We start from the raw sequence: 17,149 nt of genomic DNA, 5'->3' as shown, positions 1-17,149 counted from the left end.
TCATAAGATAGCTCTATTTTTTAACTTTTTGAGGAAACTCCATATTGTTTTCCAGAATGGCTATACCAGTTTGCATTCCACCAACAGCATGAGAGAGTTTCCCTTTCTCTGCATTTTTCAAATATCTGTCATTTCCTGACTTATTAATTTTAGCCATTCTGACTTGTGTGAGGTGGTAACTCATTGGTTTTGATGTGTATTTCCGTGATGTTGAGTGATGTTGAGCACTTTTAAAAACATATAGATAATTTAATAGATTTGACAAAACATTTGAAAATAATTTTCTCTTACAGGGAAAATGTGTGTCTGTTGGACATTTATATGTCTTCTTTGTAGAAATGTCTGTTCATGTCTTCTGCCCATTTTTTTAAATTTTTTAATTTATTTTCAGCATAACAGTATTCATTGTTTTGCACCACACACAGTGCTCCATGCAATCCATACCCTCTCTAATACCCACCACCTGGTTCCCCCAACCTCCCATCCCCCGCTCCTTCAAAACCCTCAGATTGTTTTTCAGAGTCCATAGTCTCTCATGGTTCACCTCCCCTTCCAATTTCCCTCAACTCCCTTCTCCTCTATAACTCCCCTTGTCCTCCATGCTATTTGTCAGGTTCCACAAATAAGTGAAACCATATGATAATTGACTCTCTCTGCTTGACTTATTTCACTCAGCATCATCTCTTCCAGTCCCGTCCATGTTGCTACGAAAGTTGGGTATTCATCCTTTCTGATGGAGGCATAATACTCCATAGTGTATATGGACCACATCTTCCTTATCCATTCATCCGTTGAAGGGCATCTTGGTTCTTTCCACAGTTTGGCAACTGTGGCCATTGCTGCTATAAACATTGGGGTACAGATGGCCCTTCTTTTCACTCCATCTGTATCTTTGGGGTAAATACCCAGTAATGCAATTGCAGGGTCATAGGGAAGCTCTATTTTTAATTTCTTGAGGCGTCTCCACACTGTTCTCCAAGGTGGCTGCACCAACTTGCATTCCCACCAACAGTGTAAAAGGGTTCCCCTTTCTCCACATCCCCTCCAACATACGTTGTTTCCTGTCTTGCTAATTTTGGCCATTCTAACTGGTGTAAGGTGATATCTCAATGTGGTTTTAATTTGAATCTCCCTGATGGCTAGTGATGATGAACATTTTTTCACGTGTCTGATAGCCATTTGTATGTCTTCATTGGAGAAGTGTCTGTTCATATCTTCTGCCCATTTTTTGATATGATTGTCTGTTTTGTGTGTGTTGAGTTTGAGGAGTTCTTTATAGATCCTGGATATCAACCTTTTGTCTGAACGGTCATTTGCAAATATCTTCTCCCATTCCGTGGGTTGTCTCTTTGTTTTCTTGACTGTTTGCTTTGCTGTGCAGAAGCTTTTGATTTTGATGATGTCCCAAAAGTTCATTTTCACTTTTGTTTCCTTTGGCTTTGGAGACATATCTTGAAAGAAGTTGCTGTGGCTGATATCGAAGAGGTTACTGCCTATACTCTCCTCTAGGATTCTGATGGATTTCTGTCTCACATTGAGGTCTTTTATCCATTTTGAGTTTATCTTTGTGTATGTTGTAAGAGAATGGTCAAGTTTCATTCTTCTACATATAGCTGTCCAGTTTTCCCAGCACCATTTATTGAAGAGACTGTCTTTTTTCCACTGTACATTTTTTCCTGTTTTGTCAAAGATTATTTGTCCATAGAGTTGAGGGTACACATCTGGGCTCTCTACTCTGTTCCACTGGTCTATGTGTCTGTTTTTATGCCAGTTCCATGCTATCTTGGTGATCACAGCTTTGTAGTAAAGCTTGAAATCAGGTAATATGATGCCCCCAGTTTTATTTTTGTTTTTCCACATTTCCTTAGTGATTCGGGGTCTCCTCTGGTTCCATACAAATTTCTGGATTATTTGCTCCAGCTCTTTGAAAAATACGGGTGGAATTTTGATCGGAATGGCATTAAAAGTATAGATTGCTCTAGGCAGTATAGACATTTTAACAATGTTTATTCTTCTGATCCAAGATCATGGAATAGTCTTCCATCAGAAGAGACCCCGAATCGCTAAGGAAATGTTGAAAAACAAAAATAAAACTGGGGGTATCACGTTACCTGATTTCAAGCTTTACTACAAGGCTGTGATCACCAAGACAGCATGGTACTGGCATAAAAACAGACACATAGACCAGTGGAACAGAGTAGAGAGCCCAGATATGGACCCTCAACTCTATGGTCAAATAATCTTCGACAAAACAGGAAAAAATGTACAGTGGAAAAAAGACAGTCTCTTCTGCCCATTTCTTGATTGGATTATTTGTTCTTTGGGTGTTGAGTTTGATAAGTTCTTTATAGATTTTGAATACTAGCCCTTTATCTGATATGTCATTTACAAAGATCTTCCCCCATTCTGTTGGTTTTCTTTTGGTTTTGTTGACTGTTTCTTTTGCTGTGCAAAAGCTCTTGATCTTGATGAAATCCCAATAGTTCATTTTTGCCCTTGCTTTGCTTGCCTTTGGCGATGTTTCTAGGAAGAAGTTGCTGAAGCTGAGGTTGAAGAGGTGCTGCCTGTGTTCTCCTCAGGTTTTGATGGATTCCTTTCTTACATTGAGGTCCTTCATCCATTTTGAGTCTATTCTCATGTGTGGGGTAAGAAAATGGTCCCGTTTCATTTTTCTGCATGTGGCTGTCCAGTTTTCCCAAGACCATTTGTTGAAGAGGCTGTCTTTTTTCCACTGAACATTCTTTCCTGCTTCATCGGTTATTAGTTGATCATAGAGGGTCAATTTCTGGGCTCTCTATTCTGTTCCATTGATCTATGTGTCTTTCTTTGGTGCCAGTACCATACTGTCTTGATGATGAAAGCTTTGTAATAGAGCTTGAAGTCTGGAATTGTGATGCCGCCAGCTTTGGTTTTCCTTTTCAAACTTACTCTGGGTATTCACGGTCTTTTCTGGTTCCATATAAATATTAAGATTATTTGTTCCATTCTTTGAAAAAAGTTGCTGGTATTTTGATAGGGATTGCATTAATGTGTAGATTGCTCTAGGTAGCATAGACATTTTCAAAATATTTGAAATATTTCACAATATTTCTTCCAATCTATGAGCATGGAATGTTTTTCTATTTCTTTGTGTCTTCCTCAATTACTCTCATGAGTATTCTATAGTTTTCTGAGTGCAGATTCTTTGCCTCTTTGGTTAGATTTATTCCTAGGTATCATATGGTTTTGGATGCAATTGTAGATGGGATTGACTCCTTAGTTTCTTTTTCTTCTGTTTTGTTGGTGTATAGAAATGCAACTGATTTCTGTGCATTGATTTTATATCCTGACACTTTACTGAATTCCTCTATTAATTCTAGCAGATATGGAGTGGAGTCTTTTGGGTTTTCCACATAAAGTATCATTTAATCTTTTGAGTGAGAATTTGACCTCTTCTTTGCTGATTAAGGTGCATTTTATTTCTTTTTGTTGTCTGATAGCTGAGGCTAGGACTTCTAGTACTATGCTGAATAGCAGTGGTGATAGTGGACATCCCTGCCGTATTCCTGACCTGAGAATGATACTCACTATGGTTTTTTCATAGATGGCTCTTATGATATTGAGGTGTGTACCCTCTATCCCTACACTGTGAAGAGTTTCGATCAAGAAAGGATGCTGTACTTTGTCAAATGCTTTTTCTGCATTTATTGAGAATATCGTATAGTTCTTGTCTTTCTTTTATTAATGTATTGTATCACATTGATTGATTTGTGGATGTTAAACTGACCTTGTAGCCCAGGAATAAATCCCAGTTGTTCTTGGTTAATAATCCTTTTAATGTACTGTTGGATCCTATTGGCTAGAATTTTGATAAGAATTTTTGTGTCCATGTTCATCAGGGAATTTGGTCTGTAATTTTTCTTTTGGATGGGGTCTTTGTCTGGTTTTGGGATCAAGGTATTGCCAGCCTTATAAAATAAGTTTGGAAGTTTTCCTTTGTCTCTATTTTTTTGAAACAGTTTCAGGAGAATAGGTATTAATTCTTCTTTACATGTTTGGTAGAAATTGCCTGGAAAGGTATCTCGCCCTGGGCTCTTGTTTTTTGGGAGATTTTTGATGACTGCTTCAGTCTCCTTACTCATTATGTGTCTGTTCTTATTTTCTATTTCTTCCTGGTTCAGTTGTGGTAGTTTATATGTCTCTAGGAATGCATCTATTTCTTCCTGATTATCTAATTTGCTGGTGTGTAGTTGCTCTTAATATGTCCTTATAATTGTTGGTATTTCTTTGGTGTTGGTTGTGATGTCTCTTTTTTCATTCATGATTTTATTAATTTGAGTCTTTTTAGTTTTTGATATGTCTGGCCAGGGGTTTATTAATCTTTTTTTTTAATTTTATTTTTTATAAACATATAATATATTTTTTCCCCCAGGGGTAAAGGTCTGTGAATCGCCAGGTTTACACACTTCACAGCACTCACCATAGCACATACCCTCCCCAATGTCCATAACCCAACCCCCCAACACCCTCCCCCCTGCAACCCTCAGTTTGTTTTGTGAGATTAAGAGTCACTTATGGTTTATCTCCCTCCCAATCCCATCTTGCTTCATTTACTCTTCTCCTACCCCCTTAACCCCCCCATGTTGCATCTCCTCTCCCTCATATCAGGGAGATCATATGATAGTTGTCTTTCTCCGATTGACTTATTTCACTAAGCATGATACCCTCTAGTTCCATCCATGTCGTCGCAAATGGCAAGATTTCATTTCTTTTGATGGCTGCATAGTATTCCATTGTGTATATATACCACATCTTCTTTATCCATTCGTCTGTTGATGGACATCTAGGTTCTTTCCATAGTTTGGCTATTGTAGACATTGCTGCTATAAACATTTGGGTGCACGTGCCCCCTCGGATCACTATGTTTGTATCTTTAGGGTAAATACCCAGCAGTGCAATTGCTGGGTCATAGGGTAGCTCTATTTTCAACATTTTGAGGAACCTCCATGCTGTTTTCCAGAGTGGTTGCACCAGCTTGCATTCCCACTAACAGTGTAGGAGGGTTCCCCTTTCTCCGCATCCTCGCCAGCATCTGTCATTTCCTGACTTGTTAATTTTAGCCATTCTGACTGGTGTGAGGTGGTATCTCATTGTGGTTTTGATTTGTATTTCCCTGATGCCGAGTGATGTGGAGCACTTTTTCATGTGTCTGTTGGCCATCTGGATGTCTTCTTTGCAGAAATGTCTGTTCATGTCTTCTGCCCATTTCTTGATTGGATTATTTGTTCTTTGGGTGTTGAGTTTGCTAAGTTCTTTATAGATTTCGGACACTAGCCCTTTATCTGATATATCGTTTGCAAATATCTTCTCCCATTCTGTCAGTTGTCTTTTGGTTTTGTTAACTGTTTCCTTTGCTGTGCAAAAGCTTTTGATCTTGATAAAATCCCAATAGTTCATTTTTGCCCTTGCTTCCCTTGCCTTTGGCGATGTTCCTAGGAAGATGTTGCTGCGGCTGAGGTCGAAGAGATTGCTGCCTGTGTTCTCCTCAAGGATTTTGATGGATTCCTTTCTCACATTGAGGTCCTTCATCCATTTTGAGTCTATTTTCGTGTGTGGTGTAAGGAAATGATCCAATTTCATTTTTCTGCATGTGGTTATCCAATTTTCCCAACACCATTTATTGAAAAGGCTGTCTTTTTTCCATTGGACATTCTTTCCTGCTTTGTCGAAGATTAGTTGACCACAGAGTTGAGGGTCTATTTCTGGGCTCTCTATTCTGTTCCATTGATCTATGTGTCTGTTTTTGTGCCAGTACCATGCTGTCTTGATGATGACAGCTTTGGAATAGAGCTTGAAGTCTGGAATTGTGATGCCACCAACTTTGGCTTTCTTTTTCAATATTCCTTTGGCTATTTGCGGTCTTTTCTGGTTCCATATAAATTTTAGGATTATTTGTTCCATTTCTTTGAAAAAAATGGATGGTACTTTGATAGGAATTGCATTAAATGTGTAGATTGCTTTAGGTAGCATAGACATTTTCACAATATTTATTCTTCCAATCCAGGAGCATGGAACATTTTTCCATTTCTTTGTGTCTTCCTCAATTTCCTTCATGAGTACTTTATAGTTTTCTGTGTATAGATTCTTAGTCACTTTGGGTAGGTTTATTCCTAGGTATCTTATAGTTTTGGGTGCGATTGTAAATGGGATTGACTCCTTAATTTCTCTTTCTTCTGTCTTGTTGTTGGTGTAGAGAAATGCGACTGATTTCTGTGCATTGATTTTATATCCTGACACTTTACTGAATTCCTGTACAAGTTCAAGCAGTTTTGGAGTGGAGTCTTTTGGGCTTTCCACATATAGTATCATATCATCTGCGAAGAGTGATAGTTTGACTTCTTCTTTGCCAATTTGGATGCCTTTAATTTCTTTTTGTTGTCTGATTGCTGAGGCTAGGACTTCTAGTACTATGTTGAATAGCAGTGGTGATAACGGACATCCCTGCCGTGTTCCTGACCTTAGAGGAAAAGCTTTCAGTTTTTCTCCATTGAGAATGATATTTGCGATGGGTTTTTCATAGATGGCTTTGATAATATTGACGTATGTGCCAGGGGTTTATTAATCTTATTAATTCTTTTGAAGAACAAGCTCCTAGTTTTGTTGATCTGTTGTGTTGCTCTTTTGGTTTCTATTTCATTGATTTCTGCTCCAATCTTTATTATTTATCTTCTCCTGCTGGATTTAGGCTCTCTTTGCTGTTCTTTCTCCAGCTCTTTTAGGTATAGGGTTAGGTTGTATATTTAGATCTTTCTTGTTTCTTTAGAAATGCTTATATTGCTATATACATTCCTCTCAGGACTGCCTTTGCTGCAACCCAAAGATTTTGAACAGTCATGTTTTCATTTTCATTTGTTTCCACGAATTTTAAAAATTCTTCCATTTCCTAGTTGACCCATTCATTCTTTAGTAGGATGTTATTTAGCTCCATTTATTTGAGTTCTTTCCAAATTTCCTCTTGTGGTTGAGTTCTAGTTTCAAACATTGTGGTCTAAAAATATGCAGGGAGTGATCCCAATCTTTTGGTACCAGTTGAGACCTGATTTGTGATCCAGGATGTGTTCTATTTTTGAAAATGTTCGATATGCACTACAGAAGAATATGTATTCTGTTGTTTTGGGATGGAACGTTCTGAATAGATCTGTGATGTCCGTATGGTCCAGTGTGTCATTTAAAGCCTTTATTTCCCTGTGGATCTTTTGGTTATTTCAGTGGGGAGGGTGTTAACATCCCCTACTATTATTGTATTATTATTGATATGTATCTTTGATTTTGTTATTAATTGGTTATATAATTGGCTGCTTCCATCTTAGGGGCATAGATATTTTCTTTATTTTTAAATTTTTTTTATTGTGTTATGTTAGTCACCATAAAATACATTATTAATTTTGATGCAGTGTTCCAGGATTGATTGTTTAGGTACAACACCAAGTGCTCCATGCAATACATGCCCTCCTTAATACCCAGCACCAGGGTTAGCATCCCCCAAACGTCCTCCCCTCTCAAACCCTTGGATCGTTTCTCTGAGTCCACAGTAGGGCATAGGTATTTAAAATTGTTAGATCTTCTTGTTGGACAGAACCTTTAAGTATTATATAATGTCCTTCCTCATCTCTTATTATAGTCGTTAGCTTAAAATCTGATTTGTCTGATATAAGGATTGCCACCCCAGCTTTCTTTTGATGTCCATGGTAAATTGTTTTGCACCACCTCACTTTAAATCTGGAGGTGTCTTTGGGTCTAACATGAGTCTCTTGCATTCAGCACAGTGATGGGCCTTTTTTTTTTTTTTAATCCATTCTGATACCCTGTGTCTTTAATTGGGGGCATTTAGCCCATTTACATTCAGGGTGACTATTGAAACATAGGAATTTAGTGCCATTTTATTGCCTGTAAGGTGACTGTTAGTGTATATTGTCTCTGTTCCTTTCTGATCTATGTTACTTTTAGGTTCTCTCTTTGTTTAGAGGACCCCTTTCAATATTTCTTGTAGGGGTGGTTTGTGGTTTGCAAAATCATTTAATTTTTGTTTGTCCTAGAAGATTTTTATTTCTCCTTCTATTTTTAATGAGAGCTTAGCTGGATATAGTATTCCTGGCTGCATATTTTTCTCATTTAGTGGGCTGAATATATCATACCAGTCCTCTCTGGCCTGCCAGGTCTGTGTGGTTAGGTGTGCTTCCAGTCTAACATTCCTACCTTTGTAGGTTACAGACATCTTGTTCTGAGCTGCTCTCAGGATTTTCTTTTTTTCTCTGAGACTTCTAAGTTTTACTATTAGATGATGGGTTGTTGACCTATTTTTATTGATTTTTGAGGGGAAATTATCTGTGCCTCCTGGGTTTTGATGCCTGTTTCCTTCCCCAAATTAGGGAAGTTTTCCTCTATAATTTGCTTCAATATACCTTCTGCCCCCTCTCTTTCTTCTTCTAAGATCCTAATTATTCTAATATTTTTCATATTATGGTATCACTTATCTCTCGAATTCTCACCTCGTGATCCTGTAGTTGGTTATTTCTATTTTTCTAAGCTTCCTTATTCTCCATAATTTGGTCTTCTATATCACTATTTTTCTCTTCTCTCTCATTTATCCTAGCAGTAAGAGCCTCCATTTTTTTATTGTACCTCATTAATAGCTTTTTAATTTCAACTTGGTTAAATTTTAGTTCTTTTATTTCCCCAGAAAGGGAAAATTGTATTTTCTATGTATTTTTTGTATTTTTTTTGTATTTTCTATGCTTTTTTCAAGCCCAGCTGGTATCTTTATAATCACCATTCTGAACTCTAGGTTGGACATCTTACTGATGTCTGTATTGATTAGGTCCCTAGCAATTGGTGCTGTCTCTTCTTCTTCTTCTTCTTCTTCTTCTATTTTTGAGGTGAGATTTTCCACCTTGTCTTTTTGTCCAGAGAAGAGTAGATCAATGAAAGAACAAAATGCTTAAAAGGTAACAACAATCCCAGAAAAATATGCACTAAACAACTCAGAAGAGACCTGAAACCAGAGGGAAAAGAAAGGAAAAATATGATCATGCTGGTAAATAGAACAGAGCCACACTCTTGATCTCTTGATTTTGGGTTTATTTTGTTCTGTTAGAAGAAACTGCCTCCCAAAATATTAAAGAAAGAGAAATATATATATATATATATATATATATATATACACAAAAAATAAGGGTAAATATGATGAAGAGATGGCATATGACTGTAAAGATAAAAATTAAAAAAAGATTTAAAAAAAGGAATTGATGGGGCACCTGCGTGGCTCAGTGGGTTAAGCCTCTGCCTTCAGCTCAGGTCATGATCTCAGGGTCCTGGGATCGAGCCCTGTATCAGGCTCTCTGCTCAGCAGGGAGCTTGCTTCCCCCCTCCACCCCATCTGGCTCTCTGCCTACTTGTGATCTCTGTCAAATATAAAATCTTAAAAAAAAAGGAATGGATAAGATAAGAAGTTGGTTGAAAAAAGAAAAAAATTTAAAAAGAGAGAGAGAATGTGATCAGGCAGGGCACAAGAACATAGACATATGCTAGATTTAGGGTATATTTTTGTCTGTTAGAAGAAATTGTTTCCCACGATTTTAATGAAAGAAAAACTTATATGTATACAAAAAATAAGGTTAAATACAATGAAGGGAAAGAATATGAATATAATATGAATATAAAATATAAATATAAAATATATAAAATATAAAAATATGAATATAAAAATGAAAATGAGAAGATTTTTAAAAAGTTATTGATAAAATGTTGATTAAAATAGGAAAGAGGAAAAATTAAAAAATAGAAAAAGAAGAAAATAAAGAAAATTTAAAAATTTACCTTTGAAAACCCAAGAATCATGGGAAAAAGGCCATGAATTCTACGTGCTGTATTCCCCTAGCAGTGGTGTTTTGCAGTTCTCATTGATTGGTAGACTTGGTATTGCTTGGATGTTCTTGCTGATCTTCTGGGGGAGAGGCCACTTGCAGTGATTCTGAAATGTCCTTGGATGAGGTGGAATTCCACTGCTCTTGCCAGAGGCCAGGCTAAGTAATTTTGGGTTTGCTCTTGGTAGCTTTTGTTTCCTGAAAGCTTTCCACACAGCTTTGGAGGACAAGAATGGAAATGATGGCCTCCCAATCTCCTGCCCAGAGGAACTGAGAGCTCAGGGTCTCCCTCTTCAGTGAGCCCTCAGAGAAAAGCAGTCAATCCCTCCTGCCTCCCTAGTCTCCAGCCATGTTCCATGCTCATCTAGGCTGGTGACTGAGGCTTTCTATCTCTGGCACACTGCCCTATATGGAGTCTTCAAACCCAGAAGATTCCTACAACACACTCCCACACTGCTCCTCCCAGGGGAGGAAGTGGCATCTCCCCATATCTGCCACTTGTGGGGTCCCTCCTCAAAAGGAGTGGCCCGACTATGCCAGGGATCACAGTTTATGGCAACCCAGAGCTGAGAGACCTCTTCTTGTCTCCATCTTTAAAGCCAGCTTCCCTGTTCTGATACCTGGGACCTCTGCCACAATCAGGCACTCCCCAGTCTTTCTGTGACCAGAAGGGACCCGAGACTACACTCTCCCAGTGAGGGCCCCAACCCCTGCTTAGCCACGAGGGTGATGTTCCTCAGTGCAGCAGACTTCTAAAAGTTCTGATTTCATGCTCCACTGCTCTGTCACTTGCTGGGAGCCAGCTAATGGAGTTTCCCTCCCCCCATAGTCTATCTTCCAGTATATCACTTTGGATTCACTTCATCCTGCCTTCCAGAAAGTGGTTGATTTTCCATTAATAGTATTGCTGTTATTCTTTTCTTTGATATCCTATCGAGTTTGTAGGTGTTCAGAACGGTTTGAAAACTATGTACCTGAATTCCTGGCACCAGATGAAATTTAGGTCTCCTACTCCTCCACCATCTCCACCTGAGATTCATTTTGAACCCAGAGATACATCCAGACTGAAATTGAAGGGATGGAGAACCATCTTTCATGTCAACAGGCTTCAAAAGAAAGGGAGTAGCCATTTTTCTATCAGACCAATTATATTTTAAGTTAAGGACTGTAGTCAGAGTTAGAGAAGTAACACTATATTAGTCTTAAAGGGTCTATACAACAAGAAGATCTAAAGACTATAAATATCTATGCCCTCAACATGGGAGTAGCCAAATTACATAAGTCAACTGTTAATTAAAACAAAGAGACATATTGATAAACACATGTTAATTGTAGGGGATCATAACACTCCACTCTCAGAAACAGGCAGATCATCTAAGGAGAAAATCAATAAATAAACAAGAGCTTTGAATGACACACTGGTCCAGATGGACCTCATAGACATACACAGAACATTTCATCCTAAAACAACAGAGTACTCATTCTTCTTGAGCACACATGTAAATTTCTCCAGAATAGACCACATACTGGGTCACAAATCTGGTCTCAATCTTTACTAAAAGACAAGTTTTTCCCTGTATATTCTCAGACCACAAGGCTTTGGAAATTGAACTCAAACACAAGAAAAACTTGGAAGAAATTCAAACACTTTGAAGCTAAAGGCCATCCTTTTCAAGAATATTGGGGAAATCAAAGAAGAACTTAAACAACTCATGGAAACCAATGAATTAAAAAACACATCAGTCCAAAACCTATGGGATATGGCAAAGGCTGTCATAAGGGGGATTTACATAGCCATCCAAACCTCATTCAAACGAATACACAGAATCTCTTTCCACCTTAAAGAGCTAGAGAATCAACAACAAATTAAACCTACCCCATGCACGAGGAGGGAAATAATCAAGATTAGAGCAGAGATCAAGGAGTTAGAAACTAGAGATACAGTAGAACACATCAATGAAACTAGAAGCTGGTTCACTGAAAGAGTTAATAAGATTGATAAGCCACAGGCCAAACTAATCTAAAAGAAAAGAGAGTGGACCCAAATTAATAAAATTATGAATGAAAAGGGAGAGATCATAATTAACACCAAGGAGATACAAACAATCACCAGAAATTATTATCAACAGCTATATGCCAGCAAGTTAAGTAATGTAGAAGAAACAGATGCATTCCTGGAAAACTATAAACTTCCAAGACTGAAACAGGAAGAAATTGACAACCCGAATAAACCAATATCTAGTAGTGAGATTGAAGCAGTGATCGTAAACCTCCCAAAAAACAAGAGCCAAGGAGGACCTGATGGATACCCTGGGGAATTCTACTAAACATTAAAAGAAGAAATAATACCTATTCTCCTGAAGCTGTTTCAAAAATACAAACAGAAGGAAAACTTTCAGACACTTTGTATGAAGCCAGCATTACCCTGATCCCCAAACCAGGCAAAGAAAGACCCCATCAAAAAGGAGAAGTTCAAACCAATATCCCTGATGCATATGGATGCCAAGATTCTCAACAAGATCCTAGCTAATAGAATCCAATAGTACATTAAAAAGGTTATCCACCATGACCAGGTGGGTTTTATCCCTGGGATGTAAGGGTGGTTCAACATTCACAAATCAATCAATGTGAGAGAACAAATCAGTAAGAGAAGAGAGAAAAACCACATGGTCCTCTTAACTGATGCAGAAAAAGCATTTGACAAAATACAGCATCTGTTCCTGATTAAAATGTTTCAAAGTACAGGGATAGATGGAACATTCCTCAACTTCATGAAATCCATCTATGAAAAACCCACAGCAAATATCATTCTCAATGGGGAAAAGCTGAAAGCATTCTCTTTGAGATCAGGAACACGACAAGGATGCCCACTCTCGCCACAGTTGTTCAGCATAGTACTAGAAGTCCTAGTAACACCAATCAGACAACAAAGAGAAATAAAAGGCATTCAAATTGGCAAAGAACAAGTCAAACTCCTCTCTTCACAGATGACATGGTATTTTATATGACTCCACCCCCAAACTACTAGAACTCATACAGCCATTCAGTAATGTGGCAGGATAGAAAATCAATGCACAGAAATCAGTTTTTTTCTTATACACTAACAGTGAAAATATAGAAAGGGAAGTTACAGAACCGATTTCATTTACCATAGCACCAAGAACCATAAAATAGCTGGTAATAAACCTAACTAAAGAGGTAAAGGATCTGAGCTCTAGGAACTGCAGAACACTCATGAAATAAATTGAAGAAGACACAAAAAGATGGAAAAATATTCCATGCTCATGGATCAGAATAATAACATAGTTAAAATGTCGATGCTGCACAGAGTAATCTATTCTTTCAATGCCATCCTGATCAAAATATGATAAGTATTTTTCAAAGTGCTGGAAAAACAATCCTAAAAATCGTATGGAACCAGAAAAGAACCCAAATCGCCAAGGAAATGTTGAAAAAGAAAAACAAACCTGGGAGCATCACATTACCTGATTTCAAGCTTTACTACAAAGCTATGATCACCAAGACAGTGTGGTACTGGCACAAAAACAGATACATAGACCAACGGAACAGAGTAGAGAGCCCAGATATTGTATGGTCAAATGATCTTTGACAAAGCAGGAAAACATATACAGTGGAAAAAGACAGTCTCTTCAATAAATGGTGCTGGGAGAATTGGACAGCTATGTATAGAAGAATGAAACTTCACCATTCCCTTACACCATACACAAAGATAAACTTGAAATGGATAAAAGACCTCAACATGAGGCAGGAATCCATCAGAATCCTAGAGGAGAACATAGGCAGTAACCTCTTTGACATCGGCCACAACAACTTCTTTCAAGATATGTCTCCAAAAGCAAAGGAAACAAAAGCGAAGATGAACTTTTGGGACTTCATCAAGATCAAAATCTTCTTCACAGCAAAGGAAATAGTCAACAAAACAAAGAGGCATCCTATAGAATGGGAGAAGATATTCGCAAATGACAGCACAGACAAAAGGCTGATATCCAGGATCTAGAAAGAACTCCTCAAACTCAACACACACAAAACAGATAATCATATCAAAAAATGGGCTGAAGACATGAACAGACATTTCTCCAATGGAGGCTACAAATGGCTAACAGGCACATGAAAAAATGTTCATAATCAGTAGCCATCAGGGAGATTCAAATCAAAACCACATTGAGATATCACCTTACACCAGTTAGAATGGCCAAAATTAACAAGACAGTAAACAACATGTGTTGGAGGGGATGTGGAGAAAGGGGAACCTTCTTACACTGTTGGTGGGAATGCAAGTTGGTGCAACCACTTTGGAGAACAGTGTGGAGATTCCTCAAGAAATTAAAAATAGAACTTCCCTATGACCCTGCCATTGCACTACTGGGTATTTACCCCAAAGATACAGATGGAGTGAAAAGAAGGGCCATCTGTACCCCAATGTTTATAGCAGCAATGGCCACGGTCGCCAAACTGTGGAAAGAATCAAGATGCCCTTCAACGGACGAATGGATAAGGAAGATGTGGTCCATATACACTATGGAGTATTATGCCTCCATCAGAAAGGATGAATACCCAACTTTTGTAGCAACATGGCGGGACTGGAAGAGATTTTGCTGAGTGAAATAAGTCAAGCAGAGAGAGTCAATTATCATACGGTTTCACTTATTTGTGGAGCATAAGGAATAACACGGAGGACATGAGGAGATGGACAGGAGAAGGGAGTTGGGGAAAATTGGATGGGGAGATGAACCATGAGAGACTATGGACTCTGAAAAATAATCTGAGGGTTTTGGAGGGGCGGAGGGTGAGGGAATTGTTGAGCTGGGTGGTGGGAATTATGGAGGGCACATATTACATGGAGCAGTGAGTGTGGTGCATAAACAATGAATTCTGGAACACTGAAAAGAAAGAAAAAAATAAAAATCAATCAATCAAACAAAAAACCTTACTTACTTTATTTATTTTTAAAAATATTTCTTGCGTGATGTTCATCACCATAAAATACATCATTAGTTTTTGATGCAGTGTTCCAAGACTCATTGTTTATGTACAAAACACAGTACTCCATGCAATACATGTCCTCCTTAACACCCACTACCAGGCTCACCCAACCTCTCCCAACCCCCTCCCTTCTGAAACCCTCATTTTGTTTTTCAGAGTCCACAGTCTCTCATGGTTCATCTCTCCCTCCAATTTTCCCGCTTCACTTTTCCTTTCCTTCTCCTAATATCCTCCATATTATTCCTTATGTTTCACAAGTATGTGAAACCATATGGTAATTGACTTTCTCTGCTTGACTTATTTCATTGAGCAAAATCTCCTCCAGTCTCATCCATGTTGATGCAGAATTTGGGTATTCATCCTTTCTGATGACTGAGTAAAATTCCATTACATATATATGGATCACATCTTCTTTATCCATTTGTCCATTGAAGGGCATCTTGGCTCTTTCCATAGTTTAAAAACCAACACTAAATTAATTTGGCCAAACTCTAAAGTCATTACTTTCTCTCTCTGACTCTCTCACACACACATCCTAAAAGATGCCTTAAAATAACACTTTAATTGGAGAACGAAGGCCACTACAGTTAATAGCATATCTTAAATTTTGATGAATCAGATTTTGAGAAGAATAGAAAGGTTAGAAAGGAGTTCTGGGAGTAAATCAGACCTATACTCTTATAATCTGAAATGTAATAACAGTAGCTTTTATTTTTATGGTTCGTTAGAATTTAAAAATGGCTTTTAAATACATCTTTCTCTAGGCAAATTCCTTTTGACATCACCTTCCTCAGAGCTGCCTTCATGGATTCATTCCGTAAACTGTAGATAACTGGATTGAGTGTTGGTGGTATCACCGTATAGAATATGGAGAACATGAGATCCATAGCTGATTGGGAGTCAGAAGGGGGGTGCAGAAACTCAAAGCCTGCAGTGGAGAGGAAGAAGGTGACTACAAACAGGTGTGGTAGGCATGTGGTGAAGACTTTGGTCCGGCCCTCAGCTGATGGGATCCTCAGCACAGTAGAGAAGATGCGAATGTAGGAGAGCACGATGGAGACCAAGCAGATGAATGCTGCTGAGGTTGTGAAGGCAGCCACTGCAATCTCATTGATGAATTCATGAGAACAAGCTAGTTTCAGCATCTGAGGAACATCACAGAAGAATTGATGAATGACTCTCTCTCCACAGAGAGGTATGGAGAAGTTCACAGCTGTGTGCATGAGCCCAGAGAGGCCCCCAGCAAGCCACACTGCTGTCACTGTCTGCCTACAAGCATAGGAGTTCATAATGGTCTCATACTGCAGGGGCCGACAGATGGCGGCATACCGGTCATAAGACATCACTGTGAGGAGGGCCACTTCCGATGAAGCCAGAGCTATGAAGAAGAACACCTGAAGAATGCACTGGCCACGGGAAATGTAACCATTGTTCATAACTGAATTTGCGATAGACTGGGGAACTGTGACAGAGATGAAGCAGAGGTCCAGAAGAGAGAGGTGCTTCAGAAAGTAATACATGGGGGACTGGAGGCAATGATCCAAGCTGGTTACAGTGATAATGAGGAGGTTGCCTGTCAAGGCCAACAGGTATGTCACCAAAAACAGCAATGCATGTAAAATCTGAAGTTCATGGTTATCAGAAAACCCCATGATGAAGAATCCACTCATGGATGTCAAGTTGGCCATGGTCACACTGAAGACAACAAGTATGATTCTGTTTAGGGAGCCAAGCGACAATAAGAGAGAATGTATGATATTTAGTATATCTGTATGTCAAATAATAGTGCACTCAGCATAGAGCTACAGAAATTGAGAAAAATTTATTCCCATAGTGATTAGGTAACATTTAACATAGAAAAATCTTTACCACTGGATATTATACACAAATAATGAATCATGAAACACCACATCAAAAACTAACGAAGTACTGTATGATGACCAATATAACATAATAAAAAAGAAAAATCTTTATGTATTATTAAAAAATATAACCCCTAAATGTGATACATGTCTTCACACAGATCAAAAAGTTACTAGAATTTTCTGGAGCACAGTTTGGATTGTCAAAGGTGAGAAATTGATGGGGACAATGAAGTACTTCCAGTCAACAAATTCATTGAGGATTGTGCCAATATACTAGTATTATTACATATTATACACAATACCTTAGGATTATAATGATGTAGTAAAACTTCCTTCATTAACCATATAGCAGAGATCAATGAATTAGAAACCATCTAA

At 38.3% G+C, this 17,149-nt stretch overlaps 1 protein-coding gene across 1 annotated transcript; it reads right to left on the bottom strand.

Moving 5' to 3' along the window:
* Positions 1–15,630: 15,630 nt before the first annotated feature.
* On the bottom strand, positions 15,631–16,594 carry LOC116874921 (olfactory receptor 14J1-like). Its single transcript, XM_032869979.1, is given in 2 exon segments — positions 15,631–15,679; positions 15,681–16,594. Coding segments are annotated over 2 exon segments (963 nt in total).
* Between the last annotated feature and the right edge of the window lie 555 nt (positions 16,595–17,149).

Source organism: Lontra canadensis, unplaced genomic scaffold (assembly GCF_010015895.1).
Source record: "Lontra canadensis isolate GAN:19392208 unplaced genomic scaffold, GSC_riverotter_1.0 scaffold39, whole genome shotgun sequence".
NCBI lineage: Eukaryota > Metazoa > Chordata > Mammalia > Carnivora > Mustelidae > Lontra > Lontra canadensis.
Note: the sequence above shows the minus strand (reverse complement) of the source record. Positions and strands in the feature narration are given on the sequence as shown.